Genomic DNA, 18,402 nt, shown 5'->3' on the forward strand with positions numbered 1-18,402 from the left:
ATTATTTTTTTTGATAAATCCTTTACACTAAATGACAAGTACAGTAAGCAACACTGTCACTGTGCTTCTTATATGTGTGACTGACATGTTTCTATCTATCTAATCTATGTGTGATTCTCTATTCTTTCTGTTCTAAATTGTCGGGTACCGGTGTATGCCGCTGCTGAATTGCCGGCTTTTCATGTTTCACTGTGAGCACTGTTCCCATCGATTTGGGCAATCACTGTAATGCCACAACCACCATGGCTGTGGCATTACAGTGAGTGGCAGACAATCCCTGCATGATTGGTGCTCTAAATAGCGCCAGACATGCAGGACACGCTTTTGGTGCACGAACAGTTATCGAACATAACCTCGAACAGCCGAATTTTTTGCAAATCGTTCGGGTTCGTCGAACAACTCGAACACCGCCCAAAACAGCTCGAATTTGAGATTGGCGAACAGTTCTAGTCGAACACCGCTCATCTCTAGTTAATAGGACAGTCATAAGCTCGATGAGGAGGCAAATCCTGACACCCCCTCCCAGAAAAAACGTCCTTAAAACCAGACAGAAAAGCAGGTAATATTTCTGTAGAGACAGTAGCAAGGGAAATATCTAAACAGTTCTCATGGCAGTAATCTCCCCTTTCAATAATTTCTCCGACTTGCCAATCCACCAACGGATTATGTTTAGCAAGCCAAGGAATACCCAAAACAATCAGTGTGGGAAGACTGACCAGGACATAGCAAGGGATTATTTCACAATGAACTGACCCCACCCTCAGTTTTATATTATGTACAATCTGATTAAATGCTTTCTGTGCAAGTGGTGCTAAGTCGATGGCAAAGATGGAAATAGGTTCAGCTAAAGCACAGCAAGAAAGACTATGAGTTTTCACAAACTCAGCATCAACCATGTTGACTGCGGCTCCACTGTCAACAAACACAGAAATTTTCTCGGTTTTGCTCCCTAACACCACCTCTGCTAACAGGACAACGTGGGAACTGCAGGTTGGTAACAAATGTACCCCTTGTTTATCCAACTCAAGACTACCAAGAGTTAATCGAGATTCCTTTTGTTTAGGAATTGAAGGACAGGTCCCAATAAAATGTCCCTTTTTCCCCACAAAAAAATATGCCCTTTTTCCTGCAAATCTCCAAGGAGATGTATGATGCAGAAACATCCCCTAGCTGCATGGGTTCCTCCACTTCCCCCGGTACTGGTTCACCCCCAGACCACTCCACCGGCAGAGGTACATAGCCCTGACAAGAAGGCCCCGGAGAAGGTGGTCTCACCTGTATATCCCGAAGCTGTCTATCAAGACGTATGGCCAATGGCATGGCAGCCTACAAGAACTGAGAGGTTTTGTATACTGCCAAGGCATTTTTCAACCTTTCAGAAAGACCCTCACAAAATTGACTTCTAAGGACTGAGTCATTCCATTTAAAATCCGTTGCCCATCTACAGAATTCATAACTGTACGTCTCCACTGACCGATTCCCCTGCTGAAGGCGACATAGACTAGACTCAGCCAAGGAGACTCGGTCAGGGTCATCATAGATGAGGGCCTGAGCCCCCCAAAAAAGCCTCCACAGACTGGAGACAAACTGAGTCCTGCGGTGAAGAAAATGCCCACAACTGAGGATCTCCCTGCAGTAGAGAGATCACAATTCCAACCCTTTGCTCCTCATTTTCAGAGGAATTAGGACGCAGTTTAAAATACAGTTTGCATGCCTCCTTGAATACAAAAAACGTGTCTTTACCTCCTTGAAAACCAGTCTGGGAGGACAACCTTGGGTTCAGGCTGGACAGGCCTACCTGCAGAGAACCCCACATTGGCGACCTGTAGCCGCCGATGCTGCTGCTGAACCTCACAGCGGAAGTCATTTACCTCCAGAGACAGACTGTGCAGCCACTCTGTGAGCTCTGCAACTGAACCCATACCAAATGAGAAAGGAAAAAAAAAAAAAGGCCCACGCCCAAAAATACACAGAGAAAAAAAACCCGAAGTGTCAGTCTTTTTTTTTTTTTCCTTTTCAAAATGTGCTCGGCCAGCAATAATGTCACGCAAGGTGTGGTAAAGACTTAGGGTACACAAAGAGAAGAGGGAAAGGAAGCCCTGACTCTAGGGAAATAGGGAAAGGGGGGAGTGGAGACCTCCTAGGTTGATCTAGCATCACCCTGTCTCCCCTAACGTCCCTGTATTGGCTCTTCACCAATCGACCGCACACGTACCTTGCCCTGTCTTTCCCTGGCGTTTGGCTCAGGCTAGGGAAGGGAGGAGATGAGCACTAGTCAATCTCCACTAAACACTATAGACAACAAGGAAGGACAAACAGGAGGAAATTGCTTAGCTTTAGATGACTCCAGACAAATGCACACATGTCCTCAAGCTCCAGAGAGGACAAAGTATTGTTGTTGCTAAAGTATTTACCAGTAGTAATGAATATCGCCAGCACTTCCCTCTAGAACACACCAGGTATTTATACACCCAGGCCATGGAGTTAATTAGCCAGAGGAAGGTAACCGCTGGGTCCTAGAGACAGCCTCCAAGATGATGTCTGTAATGCCAAACGTAGAGATCTCCTGCAACCAACTGCAGGTCGACTGTGTGTCACTTCTGATACACCCGTGACACCTGGAGACAGTAACAGATGATGTTTGACCAGTTCCAGGTAGAGATATGACAGCTTCTATTCTATATAATTAAAAATAGGCTCAGAATATGCAAGATGGACTATTGAAGCATTACATAGTAATGAAATGAAAAAACGTGTTACTCAGCCAACACTGTGTTTTCACAAGTTATTTCCATCAGCTTCCGACATATGTGCAGTGCAGTGAGGCATGCCATCAGTGGCTTCATCCATGTGCTGCACATGTTTGTGGTGTTGCTGCTGAAGGTGGCTTATGATGATTTACCTGACCTGCAGCACTTGTGTCCACCTAAAATAGACAGATACCATGAAACAGAAGCCAAACATAGGCCAAACTGACCCAGTCAACTCAATTACACTAAATAGCTACTGTATGTCCGGGGTTCCGTCTTAGTCCTGTTTTTCTGTGATTTAGTTGGAAATCTGAACTCAAGTGCTCAACGTATAGTACAGGATAAATGTGGACTAGGCCTTACTAAGATTGTTAGAATATATGGAGAGTGGAATAAACGTAGCTTCCATAAAATAGTTTCTTCTGTTTCAGCAAGTATATCTGCCATTTATAAAATTATTTTGAATAATGGATCTCTTTCAGCTTTAGAGTGGCACCTACATGTCTTTCAGCTATTTTATGTTTCCATATTAAACAGATCATCCTTGCCAAATTGATACATTTACAAAGAAAATATTTCTCATCTGTTTGAAAATATAAAATTAACAACATATGCCTTTACACATAAGGAGACAAAGTGGTATTTATATTTTTATAGAATCTATTATTTTTAAAATATTTTTTCAGCAATATCACATTTTTTCTTGTCATATGTCTTATATTCCAAATAGAGAGCATGCTGCATTGTGTAAGGTTGTCAAATACATTCATAATTATGATTCCCAGCAGACTTAAAGCAGCGTGTTAATAGCAATTTTCTGAAAGTAAAAAGATAAATTAATGAAAAATTAACAATAGTAACTACCGCGGCAGGAACTGAACAACCTATTTTTATAAATGTTGACATCCCCTTCATAGATATCATATAGATTTAACATATAAGTGCCATGGCGCCTTTATTGTACTGATTGGTGGTGTGAGTCCAGAGGTTGGATCCCCACTGATGAGAAATTCATGGCCTATGCAAAGATTATGTCTTTAATGTTAAAGTTACACATAACTCATTTAAAGTGCATTTCCAGGTATTGTTTTCCTTGATGAAAAAATTCAGTTGATATGTCAAAGAATGTAGAGTAAAACTGAGAATTTTGTTGTGATCCCTTGTCTTACATTTTCTTCCAGTGCAATGCAATCGACTGCCCAATTTACGGGCAGCATGTGTCAGACACTGGCTGCATGATTTCAGCTGCGTACAGTATGTTTGACTCTGAAACGCTGTGGTTTTTAGGAGAAAAACATACTTTGAAAGCCACTAGGACTAAGCCACACAGGAGACTTGTTTGACAAGGGGGTCGCTGCTGGCCTCTCCTCACCCACTCCCCTTGAGTGACAGGTCTCCCCTAGTACATGCATGTATAAAATGAGATCTGTCGGTCACTGGCAGCAGGCGGGGAGAAGCCGCCGGGGACCCGCCTGTCCTATTACTACTGGTTGGTTTCCTGGCATCTTCTAAAGTATGTTTTTCTCTGAAACCCGCATCATTTCAGGGTCAAAAATATGTGGCTGAGATCATACAGCCAATGTCTGATACATGCGGCCCGCGGATCAGGCGGCATCTATCAGCTGTTGGGATCCCTTTAAGCTGCACTTTATTGAATTTATTGGAATAAAAAATTTCTTGTGTCATTATTTTTCCTGAATAATTTTCTTGCTGTCCAAGATGTTTAGAAATTTGCATGTTCATCTACAACTTAATGTTCCTCAACAACTAAAACATATACAGTGGAGGAAATAAGTATTTGATTCCTTGCTGTTTTTGCAAGTTTGCCCACTGACAAAGACATGAACAGTTTATAATTTTAAGAATAGGTTAATTTTAACTTTGAGAGATAGAATATCCAAAAAAATCAAGAAAATCACATTGTATAAATTAGATACATTTTTTTGCATTCTGCAATAAGAAATAAGTATTTGATCCCCTACAAACCATTATGAGTTCTGACTCCTACAGACAAGTTAGACGCTCCTAATTAACTCGTTACCTGCATTAAAGACAGCTGCCTTACCTAGTCACCTGTATAAAAGACTCCAGTCCACAGACTCAATTAATCAGTCAGACTCTAATCTCTATAACATGGGCAAGATCATAGACCTGCACAAAGCTGGAATGGGCTAAAAAACCATAAGTAAGACGCTGGGTGAGAAGGAGACAACTGTTGGTGCAATAGTAAGAAAATGGAAGAAATACAAAATGACTGTCAATCGACATCGATCTATGGCACCATGCAAAATTTCACCTCATGGGGTATCCTTGATCATGAAGAAGGTGATAGATCAGCCTAAAACTACATGGGGGGAACTTGTTAATGATCTCAAGGCAGCTGAGTCCACAGTGACCAAGAAAACCATTGGTAACACATTACGCCTTAAAGGTTTAAAATCCTGCAGTGCCCACAAGGTCCCCCTGCTCAAGAAGGCACATGTGCAGGCCCGTCTGAAGTTTGCTAATGAACACCTGGATGAGTCTGTGAGTTATTGGGAGAAGGTGCTGTGGTCAGATGAGACAAAAAGTGAGCTCTTTGGCATTAACTCAACTCGCCATGTTTGGAGGAAGAAGAATGAGTACAACCCTAAGAACATTGACCCAACCATGAAGCATGGTGGTGGAAACATTATACTTTGGGGGTGCTTTTCTGCAAAGGGGACATGACAACTGTACCGTACTGAGGAGAAGATGTATGGGGTCACGTATCGCGAGATTTTGGCCAACAACCTCCTTCTCTCAGTAAGAGCATTGAAGATGGATCGTGTCTGGGTCTTCCAGCAAGACAATGACCCAAAACATACAGGCAACAAAGGAGTGGCTCAAAAAGAAGCACAGTAAGGTCATGGAGTGGCCTAGCCAGTCTCCAGACCTTAATCTCATAGAAAACTTATGGAGGGAGTTGAAGCTCCCAGTTGCCAAGCGACAGCCTCAAAATCTTAATGATTTAGAGATGATCTGCAAAGAGGAGTGGACCAAAATTCCTCCTGACATGTGCGCAACCCTCATCATCAACTACAAAAAACGTCTCACTGCTGTACTTGCCAACAAGTGTTGTGCCACCAAGTATTAAGAGTTATTTACCAGAGGGATGAAATACTTATTTCTCACTGCAAAATGCAAAAAAAATTATCTAATTTATACAATGTGATTTTCTTAATTTTTTTTTGGGATATTCTATCTCTCAGTGTTAAAATTAACCTACCCTTAAAATTATAGACTGTTCATGTCTTTGTCAGTGGGCAAACTGACAAAGACATGAACTGACAAATACTTATTTCCCCCACTGTATGTTTCACCTAGCAGCCCATCATTGTGCATCTTTAATTTTTCAGGGAAGTTTGAGAAATGAAAACAGCTCTCATTTGTGGCTTTGAGCAACTAGGCCAGTTTGCTTAGAGTTTTGATAAACGAGGTCAGTGCTAACATTTATTGTATAGAGACAGAGTATATTTAAACATTTATGGAATTACTCTATATATTATCATCAGTGATATTTAATATGGATAATATGTGCTTTTTTCAGCTGTCATGAAAGTGCAAATTCCAGACTACCATGATAGTCTGCAGTTTTCATGGCATGCTAGGATACGTACGCAGATTTTTAGACTCTGTGCTTGGCCAGTTGACAAAGATATTAGCCCATGAACGCTAACATGACTGTAGCCTCTTCGGGTGACTGAAACTGAAGGGAGCACTGGTGTACAAATGGTTGTGGCAACAAGAGAAAGTCTTGTCTCAGTTGCATCAAATGTATGAAACTTTATGTAAAGCCATCTCACTATATGGCCAAAATAGCATGTCAACAGATACCAATTCTTCACTGACCATATATTTTTATGAAAAATTATTTTTAGGTTAGCGTTCCAGTTTATTCTAGTACCTGGTGAGAGGGGGAGACGGATAGAATATGTTGGGATGAGCAAAGTACCAGCAGATAGGAAGTGAAGGTAATAAATTACTTCTAGCTTCTATTTTTCACTAGCTTAAATACTACAAAGGAATAGAAATCGAAAGATCCTCGGGAGATACAAGAGTTGTTCAGATCAATGGCCAAACATTTTGCAGGAAATAAAAAAACTATAGAAAATATATAGTCAATTCCGTGACCATGGATGTGGAATAAGAAATTATCACCATGGGGAATGGAAAGAGATACAAGATGTGATGCTATTTCTATTAGGACCAGAACAACTGATAACTCAACTTATACCATTTAAAATACTAAAGCACTAAAAACATTCATTTCCATTAGGAACTAACCTCTAAATATGTATTCATAATGATGAGCTTAATTTTTTACGTAATGTAGATTCGTATATTATGTTCCTGTTTTCTTGTTTATTTTTTTTCTAAAACAAATCATAGGGTATGTCCAATATTAGGACTGGAATAACTTTACAAACAAGTTGCATTATTATATACCAACACAGAACATTATTATTTTTATATTTTTTTTTATAAAATTACCCAACTTTTAAATATACTATAATTATATGTAAACTGTAAAATGGTAGCAAAGATAGACATAACATTTCATTTAACATTGATGAAATTTAATTAGGGATCTTTATTTGCATTTTATACTTATTGTTTTAGGACTTAATTACTGTTTCAGTCTTACTTTTACAGTGGGGGCCCCCAGAACCTGGATAACCACTAATGTAGTTTTCTGACATATCAATATGACAAGTCAAAAAGTAAAAATAAGTGTGTGATTCTGTACATCTAATTTATAGGGATGGATCCACTAGAGATGCCAATTTAATATTTTAGGCAACCTTTGGGGAGAAATTTCTGCATAAAACACAATATACAGTGGTGTAGGCTCAGTTACACTGAGTAAATTAATACCTTTCTTGCAGAAATCCATCATGCTATTGCTGAGAAATGCACCATTGAAGTTTTATACAAATTAGCTGCAAGTTCACTGAGGCATGTCACTCTTTACCTCTGCCTGGTGGCTGGATTCTGCGCATGATTGACAGGTCAATCCATCCTCCAGACTACAGGTACTGTCGACGCTTGTGCGAGAGGTGGCAGACAACATAGACTGGACTGGTTTGTCGATAAAATGCAGGAGCCTTCATCAGGCAGGGAATAGAGTGCCGGAAAACTGGAAGTGCTTTGACTCCTCGCCCTAATGCATTTGGAGCTAATTACATAAAACTTAAACTGCAAAATTTTCAGCTACAACAGGGTAGATCTTTACATATCAATCTACAAAGGGTACCTTTAGTTTTAGGTAGAAATTCATTCTGACAGGTTCGATTTCATTTCAATCTTTTAGGTCAGGATTAGTGTTGCGTGAACGTGCTCAGATAAAGAGCTATCCAAGCATGCTTGAGTCCTAACCGAGTATGTTCGTAGTGCTCACAACATATGTTCGCATCGCCGCGGATGCGTGTCTCGTGGCTGTTAGACAGCCTCAACACATGCAAGGATTGCCTGTTTGTCAGACAATCCTTGCATGACTCGCGGCTGTCAAACAGCTGCGAATCATCAGCCGCGACGATGTGAGCATATTTTCTTAGCACGCCGAACATACTTGATTAGGGCTCGAGCATGCTCAGACAACCCACATTCGCTCAAAATTACACAGGATCCATTTTAGTGGACCAAGAAGAGTGTATTGTTTTTTCATTCCAATAAGGGCAATAGAATCCCTTGGATTAGGTTGTTAGTTTTTTCATTTCAATATTTATAGTGTTTTAAGATATCCTTATTATAAAATGAAAATTGAATGTACATTTGAGTTGCAATAAACTGAGAATCTGTGTTTTTTGGGCTTTTCTTTTGGTTATTTTTCAGTTGTTAAACTGTCTTTTGTGGATTCCTGTATGCTTTCCCACATTGTCTGCTGGACTTGCAAGGCTAAAATATGTCTAGAAAGCAATGCTTTAGTGTACCATATCTACAGTCTAAAGGCTTTTTTATCCCCATCAATGTCTTTAAAAGTCATTTTCTGCATTTTTATGTGCGATGTTTTCATTTAGTTGATAATGTCTGGCTAGGATACTTAAGGTTCGTACTGAATACTGTGCATCTCCCTCTTTTTTTTCTCCTCCAGGATGACAAAGAAATTGACCTGGAACATCTCCACCGACGTGTAAACAGCCTGTGCACTGATGATGAAAGCCCTCATAAACAGTTTTCTTCCTCATCAGTGGATCTGACGCCACTAGACATTGATACGTTACCAACGAGACAAACTTTGGAGCAAATTAGTGATTTCCGAAACACTCATATAACTACGACGACCTTTATACCGGAACAGATACAGACACTTAGTCGTAACTTGTCTACTAAAGCTGCTTCTGGATTTTCATTTGGTAATGTGCCTGAGCACCGAACTGGTCCTTTCAGGCACAGATCTCCCAATGGTGGATTTTTTCGAAGTCCAATTAAAACTATGTCATCTATTCCATACCAGCCAACTCCTTCTCTAGGGCTCAATCTTGGTAATGACCCTGACCGAGGTACCTCCATATGAGCTTTAGAGAGTTTCTTCTCCACTGTTTTTTCTTTTTGTTTATTTTTCTTCTTGGACTCTATTTGCTAGGAGCATCTGTAAAACGATGGAACTAACATGGATGTATTTTTTTTATATCAAGATTATTAATAACAGTTTTTGATTCTTCGCTTTCTTCTTCCTCTTTTGTCTGTAAATGTATTTTAAATCTTGTAAATTCATTTCACTGCCTCATCTTTATTTCTTCTCTGTTTCTTCTGGAAAACATGTTAATGTATTTATGAATCTCACTTTAGTTTCAAAGTTACATCTGCAATAATTCCAAATGTTTGCATCTTATTTGATGATTGTCCTTTACACTCTGCTGCTGCTGTGTCCCATAAAAGTGGACCAAAGGCGAACCCTGCAGTTTAGAGTCAAACAAATGCTATTCAGGCTGTAAGAAAAAGAATGCAATTTTGTAGGACTGCAAAAAGCCATTTCTCCGCCAGTAAAGAATACATTAAAACATATTTTTGCACTGTAGCAGTGCATATGTAAATTAATCAACTCATTTTTTTAAATGTACAGTTTACTTTATGGGTAAAATATCTGCACCATTTCAATGTATGTATATATGACAGTGTATGCATACAATATTCATGTGTGTGGCTAAAGTAAAAGTCTGGGTAATGTTGACATTATGTTCATATTTACAGGAAGGAATTCTTAGACCTATTAACATGTATACTACCGCTATTCTATTTTTGGCTAAGTGCTATGGGTGTACATATTTTTAAATATTTTTATATTTTATATGTTTTATTTTTTTTATGTTTTTCAGACATTTTTTTCATAAAAAATAATATTTTACTATCTATGATAAAAGTTAAAATGCCATTATGAGTGCAGTAAGGAGAGGAGGCCGTAGTTCAGGATATCCTTTTATCACAGACAGTGAAATTCTGCATAGGGTCCCTCTATGTTAGCAAACAAGAGAGAGATGAACTGACCTGAGGGCAACATCACATTTCCTAAACAGGAGATTTGCTAACAAAATTCCAAAGGCTAGCAGCTTGTGAATAGAAAAGCTGTCCCGCTTCCACATCAGTTTCACGCCCTCCTGTCATACTGTCCAAACTGACATCAGTGTTGTACCCTCATAGCCATTAATAAAACATTTATTTAAGAAATCAAATTCGATCTACATGATGGCAACATTATCCAGACTTCCAGCATTATATATATCATAGGAATATAGACTATATACACCAATTGATAAATGTGATCATGTTTAAGTTAAAAAAAAATATATCATACAATAGCGCTTTAGAAAAAAAAGTAAAAAAAAAAAATAACATATTATATACAATGAGAATATTTACTTTAGAAAGTTCTTAACTATTTTAACAAGAAGAGTTTTATATCACTTCATACCATCTCTACTTTTCTATTATGTCGAAAATGCTAAATATTCCACTCATTCATTCAATCTATTAAACATTTAATATGAAGGAATATAATCTGGTATGTGATAGCTGGATATGTACCCCAACTAGTAAAGAAAGAATAGTATATATGAAAAATACACATTTTACACAATTCAGACTGATCAGACACTCAAAAAGGGGGCTCTTTCTGTTTGCAGTGTCCCTTTTTAAGTGTCTGCAAGAAGTTTAATATTACAAAAATATGACTACTTTAATAAAAAAGATAAAAACAGTGTCACACCTGTCCATGGGATGCCTTTTATTGCAGCTGAGTCCTGCTAAAAGGGTATCAGTTGTGCTGGTGTACTAGACACAACCATTGGGCAAGTATGAGGCTGTTTTTACAAAAAATCTGCTATATCGTGTAACAGTTTTGAAGGAAGAAACCTAAAAAACATCAGTTTTGTATAAACTTTACAATGTGATCTAGAGCTGTACACTAGTTTCTACACATTTTATAGTCATAGATTTTCTCATTTACAGTCTGGATTATTGAATGCTGACACTCATTATTATTGTATATTTAAGAAAAAAAATTATGAAAAGAAAAAACTAACGATAATAGAATATATCGATGGAGCTCCACATGCAAATCAGAAGGCCTTATTTAACACTAAATGGCAATGTCTATATATATAGTTGTGTTTTAAGCTGTTCTTTGAGTATGAACATTTCTGAGTGGCCTTACTTAGTTGCAGCATACTGGGATAATTTAGTTAAAGTGTGGTTAGCTTATATTATATACATCTCAATAAAAGGAGAGTGTTTATTACTTTGTTCAGTTGAAGTCCAAAGTTGGAAAAGTTGTAAGAAAGCTAGAGTTTATTTTTTCATATATGAAACATAAACTAATGGAATTACCTTTTACTTTAGTGAAATGGAGCTACTAACTACATTTAGAATACCAGGGCCATTTTTCTTCTCCATGGTAAAATTTTAATTACAGGTCTATCACAAATTTAAAATAAAACGCATCTTAATGGACCTTACAGGGGATGCTACAAAAACAATGCCCCTTCTCTGAAATAACTCAGTGCTCTTAAGATAATGGCTGATGCTTCACGTCACAAACTTGCTGTTCTGCCCTTCCCCTTCATGCGCTTTTCATATAATACTGGTAATTCTGATATCTGCTTCCTCCTATTTAGAGACCAAAGAATGAGGGAGAGGATTTTCTGGATAGCAGCAGAAAAAAAATTAAAAGTATTAGTGCAAAGTGCATTCTGAAGGTGGGGAAAGCAGGAAGTCCATAATATTAAGCCAATATGTCCTGGGGTTCTGAAAGGGGTTTTCCAAACAGAGGAGGTACCCATCCTCCCCGGATCCAATGCCGGCTCTCCAAAGCTGCTCAGGTCTCGGCATTTTGCTTACAGTGATAGCGTCAAGTCAACAGTGCGCTTCACCGATGTGGCTAATCACTGAACTCAGCGTCTGTGCCGAGATAGATGGCACGAGCCACTGAGCTCAGTGTACAAGTACCTTTAAATTTGACATTTACATTTGTAAGAAACAGAATTACTTTAGAGTATTTGAAATACAATAGTCACCTAGCATACACGCATATTAGATAAGATGCATATCCACTTTTGCAACCAAATGTTTGATTAAAAATGAAGCAGTTTTAAAAATAGTCTTAATTAAAAAATTTTTACTAATTTCTTTGTATACAGCTTCTATAAAGACTTGTGTGTCTTTATGGTTACAGACTTGTGATTTTGCAATCATGTTTCTCTCTTCTATCGCGAGGTGATGATTACCCAAAGATATGTTCATACAAATGTTTGCTCCCAATCATTGACCAGTGTAGATGACACAGGGCTCAAACAATTGGCAAAGCGCTCATTTATTATTGATCATCTTTAATATGGGCTTAAAAATTATTGTTGGTGTAAACAGGAGATGTGCAGCTGACAATGGGGTAACGTACATGACAGAAGGGGAAACAAATGATCACGTGAACCAGTTCCCCTCAATCACTGTTACATGTAATGAAAGTAAACGAGCAGCAATTGACTTTATATATGAGTGATCAATGCTCATTACGGACAATTTTTTAGCCTTTATAAAAGGATTTTTAAGCAGGATTACAGGTTTGTTTGTGATCTGAGTTACAGAGATACATCAGGGTTGTCAACTTTTGGACAGTCAGCTGTGGCATAATTAGAGTCCCTTGGGTACCAGGGCAAAATTTGGGGGCCTCAGCTCCAAAACTTTCTGTGTTCACTTCCAATGTAGTTCAGATTTTTATAAATTAAAAAGGTGAAATTAGAGGAGTAACTTTTCCTCAACATAGTAATAATGCTGCGGAGTTCAACATCAGAAAAAAAAATACTTTTATTGCTTTGCAAAAAATGTTCCCACTAAGTGTAGATAGTGTTTTGAAAATCCGATTCACAAATAGTACTGTACATTGTCACATATCAGCAGCGTGGAATCCGCATTGCAAATCCCAAAACCTGAATATGGCTTATACATTCATGCATGACTCCCTCCATCTTTCTGAAATCTAATTGACTTTTATTCAAAATCAACATAATATTCATATAGCCATCACACACAATTCACAAATATACAGACATATTGTAAACATACACACAATACACGCTCCAATATAACACATATTATGTGTATACCAGTATACACAATGCACACATATGTTCCCACAATACGCAGACAATACACATACCCATACCTTTTCTGATATATTTGAAGCATTGAGATGCAGACAGCATTTTGCAACATTCTCATCCTAATAAGCAAATAAGCAGGGCTAGGGGGTAGCAGAAAAAGGGAGAAAACAGCTAGAGGGACACAGGACGGCAGAAAGCAGGTGGGGCGAGCAATGGACAGCAGAAAACTGCTAGCGAGGAACAGGGGAAGCGAAAGGAGAAAGTAGGTGGGGGAGTAGAGGACAGAAGTCTTCTGTATTCTCTTTCTGCTTTCGTTATACTCCTGACAGTCATTAAAAATATGCCATCTTGATATTGTTCCAGTGTCCATGAAAAAAGTAGAAGCATCAATGATCAGTATAAAGCTACAGGAACTTGTCGAGAATCTAGCCCACACCATTTTAGAGTTCACGTTGAATCCTGCTGACATCTTCATATCAGTAGTGTGGTTGTAGACACGTAATATTATTAATTTTTCATGATTTATTGTGATTTTTCCAATATTTGCATAGAACTTATTTCTTAATAATTTCTTAATAAATTGTCCCAAGAAATAATCAGGTGGGAACCCTAAGCTGTATTTTATATACAAAGTACTTTTTTTTTTTTTTTAATCAAGACTATGTAAAAAATTGTTTTAAATGTTATATACAAAGTTGTTGTTTTTTGTATTAGTACAATTGACATTTTTTTGTAAATGAAGAGATACTTTTACATTTTAAGATGAGTATAAGGATAAGCATTCATCTGGTAACAGATACACTGCTTGAACTACAAGCATAGTGTAACTTATGGTAGATTTCTCAGCAAACTCTCTATGCATTCTGCAGTATTTATCAGTTCAGGATGACTGTCTGTATTTTTGGACTAACGCCACTGCATTACATGTAGATACCATTTCTAAAGTGGTAATAGGAAGTTTTATTTTTCTACATGCGACTTCTATGTCATACACAGACTTGTTTAAGTCGTTTCATCAGGCAGCAAAAAAGCAGGTGTCAATTAAATTATCCAAAAATCTGTAGTTTCAAATTGAACAGCAAGTACCGTAAGTCAAGGGGAAAAGCGCAGGAGTGAGTATGCATTATGGGCAAGTTTTATATTGCAAAGAGGGATGACTAGTCTTTAAAATGAGTTATTAAAGTTTATTAACAAATGTATTTGACATTTCAATAAAGTATTGTAAGGCCAAGGTTACTATCATGCCTACCATAAATTGGGTAGGGAAATATCATGCCTACCATAAATTGTGTAGGGAAATATATCATAGTTTTTTCATCACTCTCAAATGCATTCATCAAACTACGATAACCTTTTATTCTGATTTGTATAATAGAGAAGCTTGCTGATAGGCCAAAAAACGCCATGAATGCCAAAATATTAGGTAAATGTAAAATGAATAATTTAGTCATTTGTTACTTGTTAGTGAATACTATAGTGGATATAGTTAATGTTTTATAGTTGTCATAGTTCTTTTTATTAATGGGATTTTCTTTTATTTTTATATTAAAATATATACATTTAATTATGTTGCTATCATTTTGGTGCTAAAAGTTGGCGTTTTTGGACTTAAAATTATTATATCCTGCACAGCTCCTAGCCTCGACACAGCAATTGTTGTTTAGGGTTTTACTTCCTTGCTTTGCTTAGATGAATTACATTTTTCTCAAGTCTTGACTCAGGAGCTCCCTATTGAGTGGTTCAGGAGTCCAGTACCATAGGGATGGCTGTCTAAAGATTGTATGTCAGGGATTAAGATTAGGGATTTCTTGGCTTACAATTATTGTTAGATTGCTAGAGAGACTTATAGGAGAAGTCCCATGTCAATAAGTGTTAGCATATGGCTACGATATGCCATCACTTAATGATCTCTGGGGAATCAACCAGAAGATTCCTGCAATCCAGAAAATGAAGGGAATGCAGAACTGCTTCCCTGGACAGGGGTACTTCCAGCTATACAACTGTTCAAGAATTCCATTTATTTGAATGGATCCACGCAGCAGGTGGTGGTAGAGAATGCACCTGTGTACAGTAAAAACAGTGCTGGAGAAGCAGTCCTGAAGTTGCACTGCAGGTCCTCCATTCTAAGGATCAACAATGGTCCTAGAGGTTGGATTCCCAGCCTTCATTAGGTGAGTGATATGCTATAACTTAGGACGAGGGATGTGCGAATTGACTCGAAGAACCCAATACAGTGAACACATCTATATTCTGTAGCTGCCGGATCAGAGCCAAGCAAACCGCCTCCTACTTGCGAGCATCCATTAGCTGGCATGGAGCAATGTCACGTGTCAACAATGATGTCACGCCAGACTAGCTAACCAAAAGTAAAGGCTAGGATGCAGACAGTTCACTGGACTCTGAATCAAATTGCACCATCTCTACTTAGGACTTTTACAGGTATTTGTAGAATTTTGAGGTGCTTTAAGAATTTTTAGAATAAAAAAAAAATGTTTATTAATTTTAAAAATTGTTGAATTCATATCTTAAAAACACACAGTTCCAAAATTAAAAATGTTGCTTTTTTATTTTTTTTGTAAGTCAGAATATATCTGTAAGGCCACATCAAATGTTTTTCCAAAAAATATAGATGCTCCCAACATCATCCTGTCTACATAAGGTTTTTTTTAAAATGTAAGGTAGTGGGATATGTATTATTAACACATTAAGTATACTAAAATTATTAGGCTATTTTTTTTGCTTGGATAACTCTGTGCTTACTAATCAACCTGTACCAGGCATTAGTTTGGAATTCTAGGTGAGAAGCAATTGTCGGTTACATATTACCTCATTAAACCTTGATCGGTATTAGTATCAGCTCAGTTCGCAAATAAGTGATAGAACATGCAGAGGGATGAAACGTGTATTTTTTTTTTCATGTAAACCAATATGATTTACATGAGATTTTCTATATAAAAACAGCAAAAGGCTGCTGGGTATTAAAAATTAAAATGGCTAATTTAACAACATGGAGCACACAGCACAAATGAGCTTTAATTTAACGCAGCCCATGATAGAGTACTAATCACTTTCATTAGTTTATCTTCCATTCCACGTGATTGATCAACCGATTTAGACCGATCGCTATGGTAAAAACATTGATTACATTGGTTATTAAATAAGCCTTCCTGTGTTCTCTTACTGCAGTACATGAATGGTAAGGATGACAGCATTGATTGTGTTCGCTGTTTATTGCAGTTGTTTACTTGTACAAATAATATCAATATAGTGTCGAGAAAATTTACTTCCGTTTTCTTACCTTTTATTTGCACCCAGGCATGTGCACTTAAAAAATGAGTGACATCTGTGAATCTTTATTTTTTTGTTCTAAGTTTCATGATTTGCTTTATTAATATGTATAAAAAAAATCTGAAAAATATATATATATTCTTCATACATATTTTTGATGCTGGTTCTCCAGGGTGCATCTTGTACTGTCAATGCTTTTGTACTAAATCTTCAAATATTGTCTACTGTGTAAGGCAGATTTGTTTCTATTCAAATCATGCAAAGGCCATTTTGTTTCTAAGGGTACAAGTGTCTGAAAAGCATGCACATTTTGTTTCCCCTTGCGACATCCGTTGTCTCATGCATATTGGATTTTAAAAGTTAAAACGAAAAAAAAAATAATAATTATATGATAAAGCTATGTAGAGACATGCCAGATGTTGCAGTAAAATTTAGCTAAATTGAAATAACTGTTAGCCATGTACAGTATTTAAAATAGGCCTATTTTGATGTGTTGCCTATTTAAACACAAAATTACAGAAAACATTTTTGGAGGCCTCCGTTACAAGTGGCAGAGCTTTCTGTGTATAATTTGTCTAAATGATTTGTCTAATAAAATTGTTTTCTAAATTGTGTCTCTCGTTCTTTACCCTCCGATATCAATGCACAGTCTAAATCCATGAAATGGTTGATGACTTGCATTGCAATATGTTTATTACCTTGTTTTGGTCTGTTCTTTTGGAATCAGGTAAGTTGGTATAGAAAAGTTAGCACTCGTACCCATAAGGCTTTTATGAGTTTTCGAAACATCTTCTGCAGGCGTGCACCTCTCCCCTGCTTTGCAGCTTTATTATCTCCAGTACTGCAGTACCCTACTGCTTGATTGCCAGTTTAGACAAGCAGCATTGTCGTGCTTCTGGCCTAACCTGTTTGGTATTGATGCTACAGAGGCAGTTTTGCCTCTGCAGCAATAGAGGAGAGCAGGAGCACTGAACTTCGCTCCACAAATCTGGCCAGATTCAGGTCAGCGCTTACAAGCGCTCTTGGAAAAAGCTTGTAAGTGCTGCATATCTTGCCTAGGAGACTGGCCACAACTGAGAGTCTATAATGTTGGCCATTAATCAAGACAACAAGCAGTATATGACACAATTAGAAATTATTCCATTCTTGAAATCATAGAGGATTTTTAAAGGGAATATGTCACCAGGTTTTCACTACCTATTCTGAGTGAAGTATGATGGAAAGATATGGACCCTGATTCCAGCGATATGTTACTTACTGGGCTGCTTGCTGCATTTTCATAAAATCACTGGTTTATCAGCAGGAGATCATCATTCGAGGAGTAGTAAATATGCTGCCAGGGAGTCAAGTATATTCATGAGCTCTGCATGATGCCAACCATTCCACTGATTGACAGCTTTCTGTATATACTGTACATGGGCAGAATGCTGCTAATCAGTGGTGTGGGTGGGGTTATACAGAGCTCATCATTCAGAGAACTGCTAGATCTGCAGCAGATAAAACAGTGATTTGATCAAAATGACAACAAGCAGGTCAGTAAATTACACGTCACTTGAATTAGGGTCTGTATCATGCCACTCTCAGAGAGGATAGCAAAAACCTGGTGACAGATTTCCTTTAATAACAAATAAAATGCAGATTTACTTGTTTTTGCAAGTACTATGCAATTTTAAACATTTATGATTATAAGAGTAACCCTATTAATAGTTTATTTTTATCAATTAACCAAATGAAGAATGAATGAACAAAAG

General features: G+C 37.6%; 1 protein-coding gene across 2 annotated transcripts in view; it reads left to right on the plus strand.

Annotated features, from left to right (window-relative positions):
* Positions 1-9,805, plus strand: part of GRID2 (glutamate ionotropic receptor delta type subunit 2) — a 1,987,749-nt gene extending 1,977,944 nt beyond the window's left edge. Inside the window, exon 16 of one of the 2 annotated variants that reach the window (XM_073638161.1) lies at positions 8,863-9,805. In XM_073638161.1, the coding sequence (XP_073494262.1) occupies positions 8,863-9,285 (423 nt within the window). In that variant the 3' untranslated portion in view covers positions 9,286-9,805. Of the gene's footprint in view, positions 1-6,649; positions 6,732-8,862 lie in introns of those variants that run through there. The other variant, XM_073638172.1, reaches the window with a different exon arrangement.
* The last annotated feature ends 8,597 nt before the right edge of the window (positions 9,806-18,402 follow it).

Source organism: Phyllobates terribilis, unplaced genomic scaffold, assembly GCF_046119375.1.
Source record: "Phyllobates terribilis strain yellow unplaced genomic scaffold, ASM4611937v1 Scaffold_1__5_contigs__length_1240528914, whole genome shotgun sequence".
NCBI classification, from domain to species: domain Eukaryota; kingdom Metazoa; phylum Chordata; class Amphibia; order Anura; family Dendrobatidae; genus Phyllobates; species Phyllobates terribilis.